This window comes from Asterias rubens, chromosome 1 (genome assembly GCF_902459465.1).
Source record: "Asterias rubens chromosome 1, eAstRub1.3, whole genome shotgun sequence".
In the NCBI taxonomy this organism is placed as follows: Eukaryota; Metazoa; Echinodermata; class Asteroidea; order Forcipulatida; family Asteriidae; genus Asterias; species Asterias rubens.
Genome location: NC_047062.1, coordinates 13758666 through 13773259, shown reverse-complemented (window position 1 = coordinate 13773259; position 14594 = coordinate 13758666). Strand labels below are relative to the sequence as shown.

Below are 14594 nucleotides of genomic sequence, written 5' to 3'. Positions count from 1 at the left end.
CCCATCGAGGGTGTACAAAACACATGGACCCCACAGTCACAGCATGCAACAATTGTTTTGTTATGCCTTTGTATAATTGTTATTCCTCTTCTCGAAGTTCTGTTGTCATCTTCAAACATTATTACGACGGACTATTCATTGTTTAATAAGCAGACGAACAAGAAACATTTCCCTCGAACCCGCGGTTGTTTCGTACACAGCGCTGGAAATCGGCCAACGCAGGGAACGATCAAGGTGATGTACACCGGTGTACATCACTTTTCATGTTACCCGGCCCGTCGAGCCATCACATCGCGTCACATGATTGGTTCTCGACCAATCAAACTTCACAGTTTGTTACCGAGGTATAACAATATTGTTTGTGTTATGTAATTCGCTTTGCCATTGTTTTTGCGAGAAGTCAAAGTAGAAAAATAATTGGTCTTTGATATGTGGCTTGGTGTACCACCCCCCTAAAGTGTCTTCATTGTGTTCTAGGAATCTCAGGAATTCTTTTGAGGATTTTAGGGGGGTGGGGTCTTCTGTACTAGAGAAAAAGAGTGTTAATCGTCTTAGCACTGGCTGGGCCGTAATGCCTCATTCCTCCATAGCATTGGAGCTACCAGCAAAAATTTGTGTCAGTGTGGTAGCCAACAAATCACCTTGAACCAGCAATCAAACAAAAGAAAAAGAAGGAAAAGAGTGTGTTAAAGTATGCAGACATTTGGGAGGGGGAACCACCCTCTGCCACATATCAGGCACGGTTTAGAAAAACTAAACTGGGAGACAATGATATGGGTGCAGGTGAGCAGGTTAGATTTCCAATCGTTTCTCTTTCTTACCTTGAAAGAAATCAAAGCCACTCTGGCGCTTAGTGTTGCGTTGGCTTCATCACCCCCTCCAAGGACACCCTCAAGCATTGTGATCTGTGGATGAAGAAAGGAAAAGAAAGTGGTTTGAAAAAGGACATGGAAACTTGCAGGGGGGATGCTCCTAAAGTCATAATATGGACTGTGTGGCAAGGTCTGACAGATAATGACTCTTCACTAGTACCTGTCTCCTATGTGGCTGGCATCTCCCTTCAATGAAATCAGTGTTCCGGTCCAAGGGCATTGACAGGCTGTATTCCATTTCAAATTCTTTCTACTTCTATATGTATTGACCCAACTCACCCAGCATCCCCCATCACAATAATATTTCCTGCACCAATTTTGGAGCCAATGTTCCCATGTGTTATACATTGTAGTGTGCAATTTAGGCAACGTAGTGTTCATACACTTTACATGCAGTTAGACTCTCAACACCGTGAGGGCAGCAGACAGTATAGCCATGTGTCACATTGGTGCTATGTGTCAATACCTACTTTTATAATTGAACTTGAATGTGAATTTGAAGTGGTGAATCAGTTCAACCAATAGTTTATTTTGGTGGCTGGTCATACATGTAGCTCATACAAGTATGTATTTTTCTGGGATCAATGAAACCCAAGATCAAAGTAAATCTGGCGAAGCGTAACACTTTGGTTGCAGGTTTAGATTGATGCTTTATTCGTTAATCGTTGCTAGTTCTTTTAGGCATTCAGGTTGGCTCAGTGGTTTCTTTCCCTGCCTTTCACTTCTATAGATTCCAGTTTTAACCTCTTTCTGAGTAGTGCCACGCATGTGGATTGGGTTTTTCAGTCTCTGCCCGATTGTGTGGGCTTTCCTCCAGGGCTTTATTCCCACATATATATCTTTACTATTTTTCTTCATCTTCTCCAAACAGTCATCTTCAGTCCTACAGGTCAGTGCAAGGTACTTTTATTGATTCTGCATCTTTATTACAAAAACAAATAGGCAAATAACTAATTTGACAGAGGCAAAATTAGCAAAATTTCAGATATGAGGCTTATTCACAGAGAAATTCAAAAAAATTGGACTAACTTTTTCCTGTAACATCGTGATGGTGCGTTGTTGTTCTTCAATCATGTTCAACAGCCTTTCTGAGTTTATTGCGTCAGGATTTAGAGTCGTTGAGGGCATAATGGTGACTGGCAATGTGGTCTGGACTTGGCGATCGGGACCCTCAGGTAGTGATCCTATGATAATATTACACAGAAAAAGAATCTATGAGGATTGTATAGTGAAAGAATGTTTAAGCGCTTTGAGACGCCCCCTTCCAGTATATAAGCGCTATAAGTGCTATATACAAAACTGTTATTATTATTTAGTATTATTTAGTCTGTACAAAAAAAAGCGCTATAAGTGCTATATAAAAAACTTTTATTATTATTTAGTATTATTTAGTCTGTACAAAAAAGTAGGAAAAATCAATGAGTACAAGGGCTGACCTACATGTACACATGGTGTAGGCTGTAATAGACATTTCAGGCAATAGTTATCACAATTTTCAGATTTTTCCAAGGGCTAAAAAATCAGACTAAAGTAGGAGGAATATTATGCCTTAGTGAAAGGTCACACTCCCTAAAGTTAAACTGAAAATCAGTGTTGGCAGAGAACACCTGAGACACTTTTTTACAAGTGGATAGTATGATCATGTTGTAAATTGGGAAACAAATCTATAATATTGGTCAAATTTATTTGGAATGTTGCCACCCCCTACCAACGTTTAGTACTATTATTTCCTATTTCTGGTAATTAAACCAAGGATGCCTCATAAGTGAACTTAATCACCGAAGTCCCAGCCTGAGGAAACCTGTTAACAAGGGTGCTTGTTACGTGAACCAGAAACACCTTCACTTCTACCAATACTAGTACAGTATAACAGATATTTGACTTTCCACTACCCATTGGCGCCATAATTTTGACTCCTCGTATTGAAATTTTCATGCAAACAGTTGCCTACAAGCAAGAACTCTCTACAATGATGCAAGTTTCTGCTTGAAAAGAAAATGTGTTGGAACAGCATTGACCAATTGCTTAAAAATTTGTGCTTAGCAGAAATGAGCAGGATACCCGATTACAAATAGAACATGGACATGGTAGTTTGGCAGGTAACCTTATTCTGGTAAGCATAATTTTGCTGTGCTTAGCTACTTTTTGTGTTTAAAGAGCTCTGTGAAATTACCTGGGGTCTCAATGGTACCCAACATGATGAGCATAACTGCAACGATGACGACTGCAACCAGCGCGAAGATAAACACGATGGTGCACGGATGGCGAAGACATCTACCTGGATATTTGCGACATTTCCCCTTGGATGGTGATTTGCTTTTCTGTTGAGAGCCATCCTTGGAGGTTGTGATTTTTTCAGTAGGGCCCTGGTAACGATCGTAGACTGGGTTGACTTTTTTCCTGTGAAAATACGGGGCAAACCAAGAGAAAACTTGTTATTGTGATGGGAAAAAAAACATGAAACAATACTCATTTTTCAAAAGCAATGACCATGGCATTTATTTATGGACGTTTGTCTGATTTCAGACATTAATGGTTTGGGAGCTGTTGAAATATTTTTTAAAAGTGATTTAAATTCAGTCAATTTGATATTGTAGCAATACCAACCTTTATGTTAATGTCTTTTAACCATTGTGTATTTGTTGACTTTCTGTAGCTTTGTGTACAACAAGTTTTCTGACACTTTTTTTTTAGCACTAGACTAATCTTCTCCAAATTGTTTTTTCAATATATTTTAGTGATTTATTTTGATGGATGTTAATTTGAAATACACCATTCCTTAAGCATTTTTTTTTTTAAATTTGATTTTCAATAAACCGTTTCATTTTCAACAAACCATTTCATTTCAAGAAAAACAAAAGAAAAAAAGGAGTACCCGGTATACAATTTGAGAAAATGGAACCAGTTTTTAAAACATAGTACTAAATGGATATATGAACAATGTTTTTAAATAAGAGGCCTAGACTACAAATCTTGTCAGTTCCTCTGTGTTACTGTAAAGTGTTGTTGCAACCCCAGTATTTGGTTGCTCCTTGTGTCTCGCCCATAATTCTTCTGCATGTAACACAACAGACAAGAATGACAGAAGTGACCTAACCTCTGTAACCTTTCAAGTAATGCCAACTATACATAAATCATGAAGGGAAATGCTACAACTTGCTCTGTATAGTAATGCGTTCAGAATGTACAGCAAGAACAGCGTCTCATGGGGGAACTGAAGCTTCACAAGCTCAAAACTTGGCACTTCAAAGTTTACTTAAATGTCAGGCCTACCCTCTTAAAAGTAATGGACATTTGTATCAGGGATGAAGAATATTAATTTTTGGTTTTACCCATACACACCAGTTCAGTAAGCAATGACTGTATTTTCAATTACTTTCCAGAGCTCGGTGATCAAATATCACAGGCATATTACTTGGGTGGGATTCAAACCCAAGACCTTTGCGCAATTCTAGAGCAGTGTCTTACCAACTAGACCACCAAGATGGCCCGGTTCACTATTCCTCTTACTATATAACATGTAAATGTAAGTTGATTTGAAGAAAGATGTATTCACTTTCTGTGTTGTAAGAACTTTGAGAAATGGCCGAATATAAACAAATAATTAGGAATCTACTTTTACATTCTAATAACGTTGAAGACCTACAATGGTCATCAAGTAGGATCACATGCCTTCAATGAAATAAAAACTAGTGTAGGAAATTACACTAACCCTGGGTCATCACGCCTTATAATTTTGCTTCCCCACTGTACAACTTTGCTACAAGTGTACCCAGAAGTTTAAAACACTTTTTCATATACCAAAAGGTTTGAAAATACCGTGCGAACCAGCACTCCAGATGAAAAAGTTAAAGAATCTTGATCCATTGTAATTATGTATGTCAAGGTGTTAAAATGTTTATTCCTTAATCATGAACAATTGAACATGTTTGGTACCATTACAATCCTTATGTGAATGCGTTTTCGTTTCAATGTTTATGTTTCGTTTCAATGTTTACCATGCAGGAAATTTTGTCTATACCTTTTCTAGCTACATAGGCTTAGATTTTCTGTGAATTTACAGTGCTTTGAAAATAGAAATGGTGACAGCCAAATGTTTATTCCTTATGAACATGTTGGTACCATTCCAATCCCTATGTGAATGTGTTGTTGTTATAGCTACAACAATGCTGCCCTATCAAGTTTCGTTTCAATGTTTACCATGCAGCCATTCTACAGGAATATTTTTTTTTAAACCTTTCTAAATACATGATACATAAGCTTAGATTTTCAGTGAATTTACAGTGCTTTGAAAATAGAAATGGTCACAGCTAAATGTTTATTCCTTATGAACATGTTTGGTACCATTCCAATCCTTATGTGGATGCATTGTTGTTAGCTATAAGAATGCTGCCCTATCAAATTTCATTTCAATGTTTACCATGAAGGCATTCTACAGACAATTTTTCTAAACCTTTTCTACTTCTAGCTTCATTGTAAGCATATATTTTGTGTGTGAATTTACAGTGCCTTAACAAGCAGAAATGGTTACAGCTTAAAAATGTTTAGGCAATTCCTTATGAACATGTTTGGTACAATTCAAATCCTTATGAGAATGCATTAATGTTAGCTACAATAAGAATGTCTAGCGTAGTGTGCAAACCCCCAATGCAGACATAGTTAGTTGTGGCATTTTGAGGAACACAGACATTTACAAAGTGAGTGAGGAACACAGACATTTACGAAGAGAGTTGCAGCTATGGTCCAAAATGCTTCAATGAGAGTGACTTGTCCACTGTTGAAAGAGATGAGATTCAACCATGGTCAGTTTCTGCAGAAAGTGTGGGAAATAGGTTGGTTACAGTGCAGCTGTTGAGGCATCTTGCAGTAACCACCTGGAGGAGGGTTGTTGCGTACATCTTCGTTATCCCACCAGACAACTTCTTCCTTGTGTAAAAAGGACCATGGTCAACCCTAAACACACACTTTGCATGATTTTCATTTCCTACCTTGTCTTCTGTATTTCAGACTTCACTGCGAATGTAGCGGGGAAAAAGAAAGTGGATGAGTAGGTTGGCTCTTCCATGATCACCATCACTGAAGAGAAACAACACTCCAAAAATCGATATTGTCTTGATGAGTATCACATACAGCAACAAAATGGCCTCCTTGGAGTCAAGTTTCCAGGCCTTAGTTTCAGAATCGACCTACAGTTGAAACAATGACCATGAAGACACAAACAGACTACCTTTACTTCCTCCCAAGATGATCAGAGTTGGGAAATATTCATTACATAAAAAACTTCAATTTCATACAAGAAAAAGAGGTCTTGAAAGAATTATTTTGTCAATCAACTGACTGAATCCACTCACTAAAACAAACTACAAATCTTTCCACAACAACCTGAAGAACACCGACAAGTAATTGCTCCTGATGATGTGGTCTTCAACTCTAAACATCAAATGAGCTGACAGACTGGCAAGTTCATCAGGTTTCTCCTCTGTTGAAAGGGGGGGGGGGACTGAACTGACTGGCATACCAGTTCACCAGAGCGTTGATAATTGGGACAAGGTCCTTTTAATCTAAATCTCCCGTGAGGGTTAATATTAAAAACCTAAAGAAGGGCAGCAAACACCTCCAGGCCGACCCTATTGGAACAACCCGCTACCTGAAACTGGTCCCCTCACTCCCTCTCTCACTGATAAGCCATCTGGGCCGAGGGTGCGAGTTATTGGTTCATGGCTGTTCAGGACCTCCCTTCAAAGGTTTCAATCAAGGATTCAATGCTTTTGTTTTTCACTTTTAAAGTTACTCACACATTAAAAATTATTCACGCTTCAGTGCCCTTCAATCGTCCAACCACAGAAAAGAGCAACTGGTCTTTAATCCCTGGTGTATCATTAAAGAATTAAACACGGACCAGTGACACAAAACTGCAGAAGTTATTTGTTTGTTTGTTTACAAGTTCTCTCATGTGAAGTGTACATAATTCAGGATAGGTGACTTTGTGACTTTTTTAGTGCGACTTTTTTTGTTATTTGTAGGTAAACAACTAGCTAGTAAGCTTCAAAGTTTTCTTCTCTTTGTAATAAATCTGTGGGGCTGTAGAATACTTATCAATTGAGGACACAAGAAAGAGTCACGAAAAAAGGAAAATCAAGAGATGATAGCATTTAAAGAAATTATTAGAAATCGCATTCATCTTCAGCATCTTTCTGAGTGATAGAGTACATTGTACACCAGCAGGAAGTTATATCAGAACCTATATTTCACTGAGATACCAGCCGTTGATTTCACCAAACTCTTCCTAACTTAGGATTCATCTTAGGACTGAGGACGGGTTCGGTTCCGTATCCAAACACGTAGGACTCATTGAACCTATCCTAAGTTAGTACGGGTTATTTGTCCTTACTCGAGATAGGATTAATCCTAGCGTTTCGTGAAATTGGCTGCAGTAATCTTCAGGGTTTATCAGAGCATAACAGACACGCAAATAATTTTATTTCAAAAAAAGAAAACCAATAGGAAAATTAAGTTTTCTTTGTTACTATTACGATCTTTAAGAAAAAGGAGGGAATCGGCTGAGTCGTTACACCCCAATTCTCTTCAGGTCAGGGCCATTACAATTCTCAAGAAAAAGATTGCAATGTCCTGAAATCTGAATAACGTCCAGGCCTAGAATCTCACTTGAAGGTGCAATGGAATTTCCCTCAGGTAAGAAGGTTTTCTGTGAGGCAAATGACAGTATGTTTTGGAACTCTGCAAAGGGCACCACAGCAAATAAAGCCCAGGGCACCATTGCACTACAGGCACAGGGCACCTCTGCAACTATTGTGGGTGCCATGGGTTAAAATCAAAGCATGTAAGTCTCTGTAGATACCAAGTAAAATTTTCACTCATCTGTAATGTATAATAAGTACTCCCTGAATACTGATAAAATCACAATGATGGTTATAACCTCTTTCAAAATCTCTTTCTTCCTGCGGTAAAAAAAAATTAGGTACAATCTCTGGTGGGTCATTAATCACTTTTGAAACAATAACATGTCCATAGTAAAAGCTTTTTAAACAAACAAACAAACGAACAAACGAAAAAATACTCCCCCCAAAACAAACCAAGAAACAAGAAATACAAGATACGTTGATAATATTCCCATGGGAATATACTAAAATTTTGTGACCCTGTTTGATTATTCAGGTCGTCAGTCAATTCTGATCAGCTTTTTTTGTTTTCTTTCTCTTCAGACCAAACCTTGTTGAACAAATACACAACACAAACATACACATTGTAATCCCTTCCGCCCAACACAAATATGTTAATTTTTAAAAAGTTTAGCCTTGACTCACAAAACCACAAACAAAACAAGTACACACAATTATCGCACTGGTAAGTTCAATTCTAAACATTGTAATCTTATGTTATGAATGACTAACTTCTGGAGTTTGGGTACAAGTTTGAAAATATCCTGATGAAAAACTCACGCGCTTTCACACTGTATCTCTAATCCCTGTGGAATACAGCCCTGGGAAAGACCAGCAGTCTTTTACCCCCATGGTTTCCCCTGACGCACTTTCATACTGTCCCTGTCTTGGTTCCTGCATGGTTCCAGCCCTGTATGCTTCGTTTTTAAAATAGCAAGGGCACCAAGGCATTTTCTCCTTGGTAAAGCCCACCCTATGAGGAAATTCTAAGTTTCTACCAGGGGCATTTCAAGGGCCTGAAGGCTATGACATGGGGGCATGGAGGCTATCGCCTTTGTTGCCTCCGTGAAGTATCAGGTCTGTGGTTCCAATCCTTGTTGACTTCAAAATCCTTTCTGTGCTCACATTGCACCACACCAAATCAGCCCTTTTTTGCAACAAGTGTAAACGTGGTACTTTCTCTATGGTGCAATTAAACCCACGACCATCCTCCCTAGAAGTCAGGGTAAGACCAACCTCCCGAGGAGCTGTGTCTAACTTAATTTTTCCCCACATACATTTTTGTTCATACCTTGAACCATTGGACCCTTTCGGTACAGAAAAAAAAAAGGGTTTACAGAAGGTAATGGTGAAAGACTTCTCTTGAAATATAGTCCATGAAATGCTTTACTTTTTGAGAAAACGGTAAAATATAAATTCTCGTTAGCGAGAACTACGGATTTCTTTTAAACACATGTCATGACACGGCGAAACAAGAGTGGGTTTTCCCGTTATTTTCTCCCGACTCCGATGACCGATTGAGCCTAAATTTTCACAGGTTTGTTGTTTTATATATAAGTTGTGATACACGAAGTGTGGGACTTGGACAATACCGTTTACCGAAAGTGTATGATGGCTTTAAACAGGCCATGAAGGTAGGAAATAACAAGGTAGGAAATAACAAAGTAGACAAATATATACATATATTTCAAGTGAGAGTGCTTTTTGATGCTTTTAAGTGTGCCACCATTAGGATCCACTGATACCTCACTGGTAAAAGGGTACCATCAAATGTCCCAATTGGGATAATGTGGGTGGCAATTACCCTTTTGACCCCCCTACCCCCATGGTCCCAAAAGAGGTGTGTCTAGCTCTGGGCACAGTACCCATACAACATGAAGGGAAGACCCTGCTTTATTAAGTGTGCCTCCATTAGGATCCACTGATACCTCACTGGTAAAAGGGTTCCATCAAATGTCCCAATTGGGATAATTCGGGTGGCAATGACCCTTTTGACCCCCTTACCCCAATGGTCCCAGAGAGGTGTGTCTAGCTCTGGGCACAGTACCCATACAACATGAAGGGAAGACCCTGCTTTATTAAGTGTGCCTCTGTTAGGATCCACTGATACCTCACTGGTAAAAGGGTTCCATCAAATGTCCCAATTGGGATAATTCGGGTGGCAATGACCCTTTTGACCCCCTTACCCCAATGGTCCCAGAGAGGTGTGTCTAGGTCTAGGCACAGTACCCATACAACATGAAGGGAAGACCCTGCTTTATTAAGTGTGCCTCTGTTAGGATCCACTGATACCTCACTGGTAAAAGGGTTCCATCAAATGTCCCAATTGGGATAATTCGGGTGGCAATGACCCTTTTGACCCCCTTACCCCAATGGTCCCAGAGAGGTGTGTCTAGGTCTAGGCACAGTACCCATACAACATGAAGGGAAGACCCTGCTTTATTAAGTGTGCCTCTGTTCGGATCCACTGATACCTCACTGGTAAAAGGGTTCCATCAAATGTCCCAATTGGGATAATTCGGGTGGCAATGACCCTTTTGACCCCCTTACCCCAATGGTCCCAGAGAGGTGTGTCTAGGTCTGGGCACAGTACCCATACAACATGAAGGGTTGATGTACGTGTCACCTTGACCCCTTCCTTGGAGTAGATTTTTATCTAGAGCCCCAATGTTGTCTTTTCATCTTTTTCCCAGCGATAAGTGAACCATATTTGAATTGATGATAGAGTTGGCTGCTTTTGACCGGTGCCCAACTCAAAGGTTTCATTGACGGCCGGTCAATTGGTCAATTAGTCAAATCTGTCAACAACTACAGATTTCAACTTGTTTCTAGTTGAACGTATTTAAGGTTAAATAAATCACGGTTCCAGCCTTTTCAACAAAATAATAAAGTCACAAGTTTTAAGACATTGCAATCTTTTCTTGGCATTCAAGCAGGAAGCATAGGCCTACTCTTAAGTAAATTTAGAGCAGCAATGTCCAATCCCTTAAATATTTAAACCAGCATTTTATGAATCTGCAAAGTTAACATTCATAGATTGAGTTTAGAAAATAATACTTGCAATTATACTTGCTTATATGTTCTTTTTTTGGGAGGAGGGGGGAGCGGGTGCATTACAATTGCATTAAAAAACAATTCAAGACTCATGGACTCATCTGAAGAATGCAACGAATACTGTGAAGTTCAGTGTACTTTCCATTTTAACTCAACTTGATCATGATTCATATTTTAATGTTTTAAACTGTAATCCAAAATGCTTAGAAGTTAGAGACGGATATATCATTACAGTGCTAGTCCTCCCCCAAAATCTGTGTTGTTTGACCCTGGACTTTCAGTAGATTGCTTTTCCTTATGGGACACACACAGGTCACGTTTCTCCAGTCTGATGATGTTAAACACTGCAATTATTGACAAAGTAGAGGTGTACCGAACGAATTCTATTGTTTTCATATCTGCATATTGCATTTTGTAAACAAAGTAAATCGTTTTGCAAGCAAGTCATCAGAGTTGCGTCAAAGTTTTAAACAAAATAGTTTCAAGGTGACTGAGAAATTTTCAAAGCCAAAACCTCTGTAAAAAAACAAGACATTACTTTTATCACGATATTCAAAACTATTTTTGGCAAAAGTGTAAAGAGATTGATGTAGGTGTTGGGTAATTATCGTCAAACAAACAGCATTACAGACACGACCCATTCACGCTCACTGATCCTGTCTATCTGTTACTTCCTCTTCACCATGGTTACGAATCAATCAGCATTTTCTCTTTATCCAGTCTTTACTAACATCGATCTGGCATCAGGGATCAATAACTTTATTTAGGTCTCCAATGTCAACAGAACGAGTTTGCATACATTTACGTAGTTTGTCACACTATACGGTCTGCCAGATGGCATAATTTGCGCAATGACCGATTCCTTGGATGCATAATGTGACCGAGTTTACCAAGCCTGAAACTTCACAGAGGCAATGAATTAAGGCAAATGCCTCCATGCCCTTTGGTCATTGCATTGGTGCCCTTTAATGCTCCAGTAGAAATTTACAATTTCCTCATAAGTTGTCCTTCACTAGGGAGAAAATGCCTTGGTGCCCTTGCCCTTTCAAAAAGGAAGCATACAGTCTTGGTTTCGATGAATTTCAAATACACTGAACATAATATATAAAATGTATATTTGTTTTCCCCTCATGCCATTTTACAAAATGGCAGGAAAACATAAACATTCTAATAATTTCCAGGTATCAAATCAGATTTCAAGTAACAATAAACTGAGGGGGGGGGGGGGGGGGGGAGTCATTGTTCTGACATTTAACGCACTGTACAGAGTACACAGGCTTCTAGAACACATTTAATCTACGTGTTGAAACTTGACTAAGTGTTTTGATTCTACAAAGTCTGTATTTTTCTATCTTCTGATCTGAATACAATCAGAGCATGTGATCAACAAGGTTGGTGTGGATCTCAAGTGTCTGTGACAGTGGTCTGACATTGTGCCAGCATCGCACGTTATGGACCCTTCCATCTACCTCAATGTTCCAACGGACCATCCTGTACCAGCTGCTGCATAACCCTACATGTACATTAAAAACAAACAAGTTTAAAGCAAAATTTACTTCACACATGGTACACTTCGACTTGAACTAATTTCGTTTGCACAATATTGCTTACCAAACCTGCTTAGCTAACGTAATTTGGATTTGGGGAATGACCCACAAGTAGTATGTACAGTGATGTTATTCCAGCTCTATCTTCACATCATTTTGGGATGGTAATCTGCTTCTGCTAAGCAAGATATGTCGATGCTTAATAAATATGTGCCCTTGACATCTCATGGAAATACTCAAGATTCTCACTTCAACTTGTGCTTAGCCATTTTACAGGTCACTGAAAGTCTATAAGTTCACTGCACGCAAGCAATTTAGTTTGTTTTCCGAGGATCATGTGTAGGCTATGTAACTTGAAAGAACAACATGTATGTAGGACACAACATGTTTGACAAAACCATAATAACAACATTTCTTCCCTGAATGCTTTCATTTTATCATTTTAAGAGAAAAAAACTGTCATCAAACCACATAAATTTCCAACCTTGATTCCTGGCCGTATAAAGTAATAACTGACAATTTCACAATCCATTATTGTCATTTAAACTCCAGCAATAACTTCAAGAGTGACATACAATAATACACATTTCCAAATAAGGACAACAATGGAGCATCTCTGTTAACCTAAATCTTAATCTTACAAACCCAAACCACAAGAAATTCTTGAAGATTACAATTTTAGAAAGGCCAAGCATCATCAATCCATCTTGACAGGGGGGTGGTACACAAGACCTGGCAGCTCCCATCTTACAACCAATTATCTGGACTGTAATCGAGACACCAATGGGCCCATGGCCAGAATTTCACGGTATATGCAAAATAGCCACATAGGACATGTAACTGTGCTAAACTATTAGCAAACACTGCACCAGGTAACCTGAGGGTAGTTTTAAAGGCACCAGACACATTTGGTAATGGTCAAAGACTAGTATTTTCACTTGGTGTATCCCAACATATATGCATAAAATAACAAATCTGTGAAAATTGCTCAATTGGTCATCTAAGGTACAAGAAATAATGACAGAAAAACACCCTTGTTGCACAAATGTGTGTGCTTTCAGATGCCTTTCTCAAACTCAATTATTTAAAGTACCGCTGTCTCAGAAACTACGTTACTTCAGAGGGAGTTGTTTCTCACAATGTTTTATACATGTAGTTAAACTATCAACAGCTCTTCATTGGTCGTTACCAAGTAAGTTATGATGCTATATATTTTGAGTAATTACCAAATGTGTCCAGTGCCTTTAATGTTGGCTATTCAAAAGCACTGACAGACCCCATGTATTTATTTACCAAAGTTTATACCCTATGAATTTGGAATTGGTCCAATTTAGCCTTCGTACACCTGCTTTGGACTAAACTGTGATACAATGACCTTGCTGTTGAGTGGGATTGTTGTGATGCATTTATAGTTGATTACTAAGTTCCATAATCAATATACAGTACACCTGTAATGGTATTTCCAGAACTACATTTGGTACAACATCAGAGCAGCCTGTAGCTTGCACCTGTCTATGACAATTGGCGCCTTTTGGGACTGTAAAATGTGATGTGTTATAATGCTATATAGCTCATGGCTAAATAAATAAACACACATAGCGCTACATGTGAGTGTGATGATGACATGTATGAAGGGTTGCAAGTCTGTGTTGGTTGGAAGATTGGCTCGTGGACAGGAAAAGTACCAAAATAAAATGAAAAACTCACTTCAGACAACTTGATTTTGCATAGGTCTATCATGGTACAACATGTACAGTGTAATAGATATGGCAAGTCCAAAACAGCGCCCTCACTGCGGTCTATGAAGACCTTTCATCATTGGCTGGGAGTTGTGCGCCGCATGTACATACTTCAATTGTTGGACCCTCAGCAATGGCAGCATGCAAGGGGTGGTTGATTTACATTGACAAAACACTCTGTCAACATCAAGTGAAAAATGGAATGTGAAATTGCACACAATGCAAAATTGTGTAGTATGCATTCATTGGTTATAATGAGCAAAAATGAATAAGTTGATTGTCTGGCAAATGAAAACATGTGATAACTTAACCATAAATGTAATCTTAAATAACAACAAAACACACCCACAAGCACAATAAAGAATGAACCATTACAGTGAAATCCTATGCTCCAAGGGATATTGAAGTCAGATCTACTGGAGTACATTCCCATAAACATCAAGAAAATGTTCCCTTTCAGAAATCCACGATCCGGCCACTTATCATAAGAACACCCCAGTAACAATAGCTTGTTAAACAGATTGCATGAAAAAGCACTCTTAGGGAAGGGATATTGAAACCTGATCTACGGAGAGTACATTCCAATAAACATCAAGAAAATGTAGAAATCCACGATCAGGCCACTTATCATAAGATGTGATAACACCTAAGTAACAATAGCCTGTTGCATGAAAATAAAGCACTCCGATCCAGAGGAAGTCT

General features: G+C 38.8%; 1 protein-coding gene across 1 annotated transcript in view; it reads right to left on the bottom strand.

Annotated features, from left to right (window-relative positions):
- Positions 1 to 14594, bottom strand: part of LOC117297763 — a 32725-nt gene that overhangs the window by 590 nt on the left and 17541 nt on the right. The window contains exons 4-6 of the mRNA XM_033780915.1: positions 3046 to 3272; positions 1902 to 2056; positions 822 to 905 (exon numbers count right to left, since the gene is read on the bottom strand). Coding sequence (XP_033636806.1) covers positions 822 to 905; positions 1902 to 2056; positions 3046 to 3272 — 466 coding nt within the window. The remainder of the gene's footprint in view (positions 1 to 821; positions 906 to 1901; positions 2057 to 3045; positions 3273 to 14594) is intronic.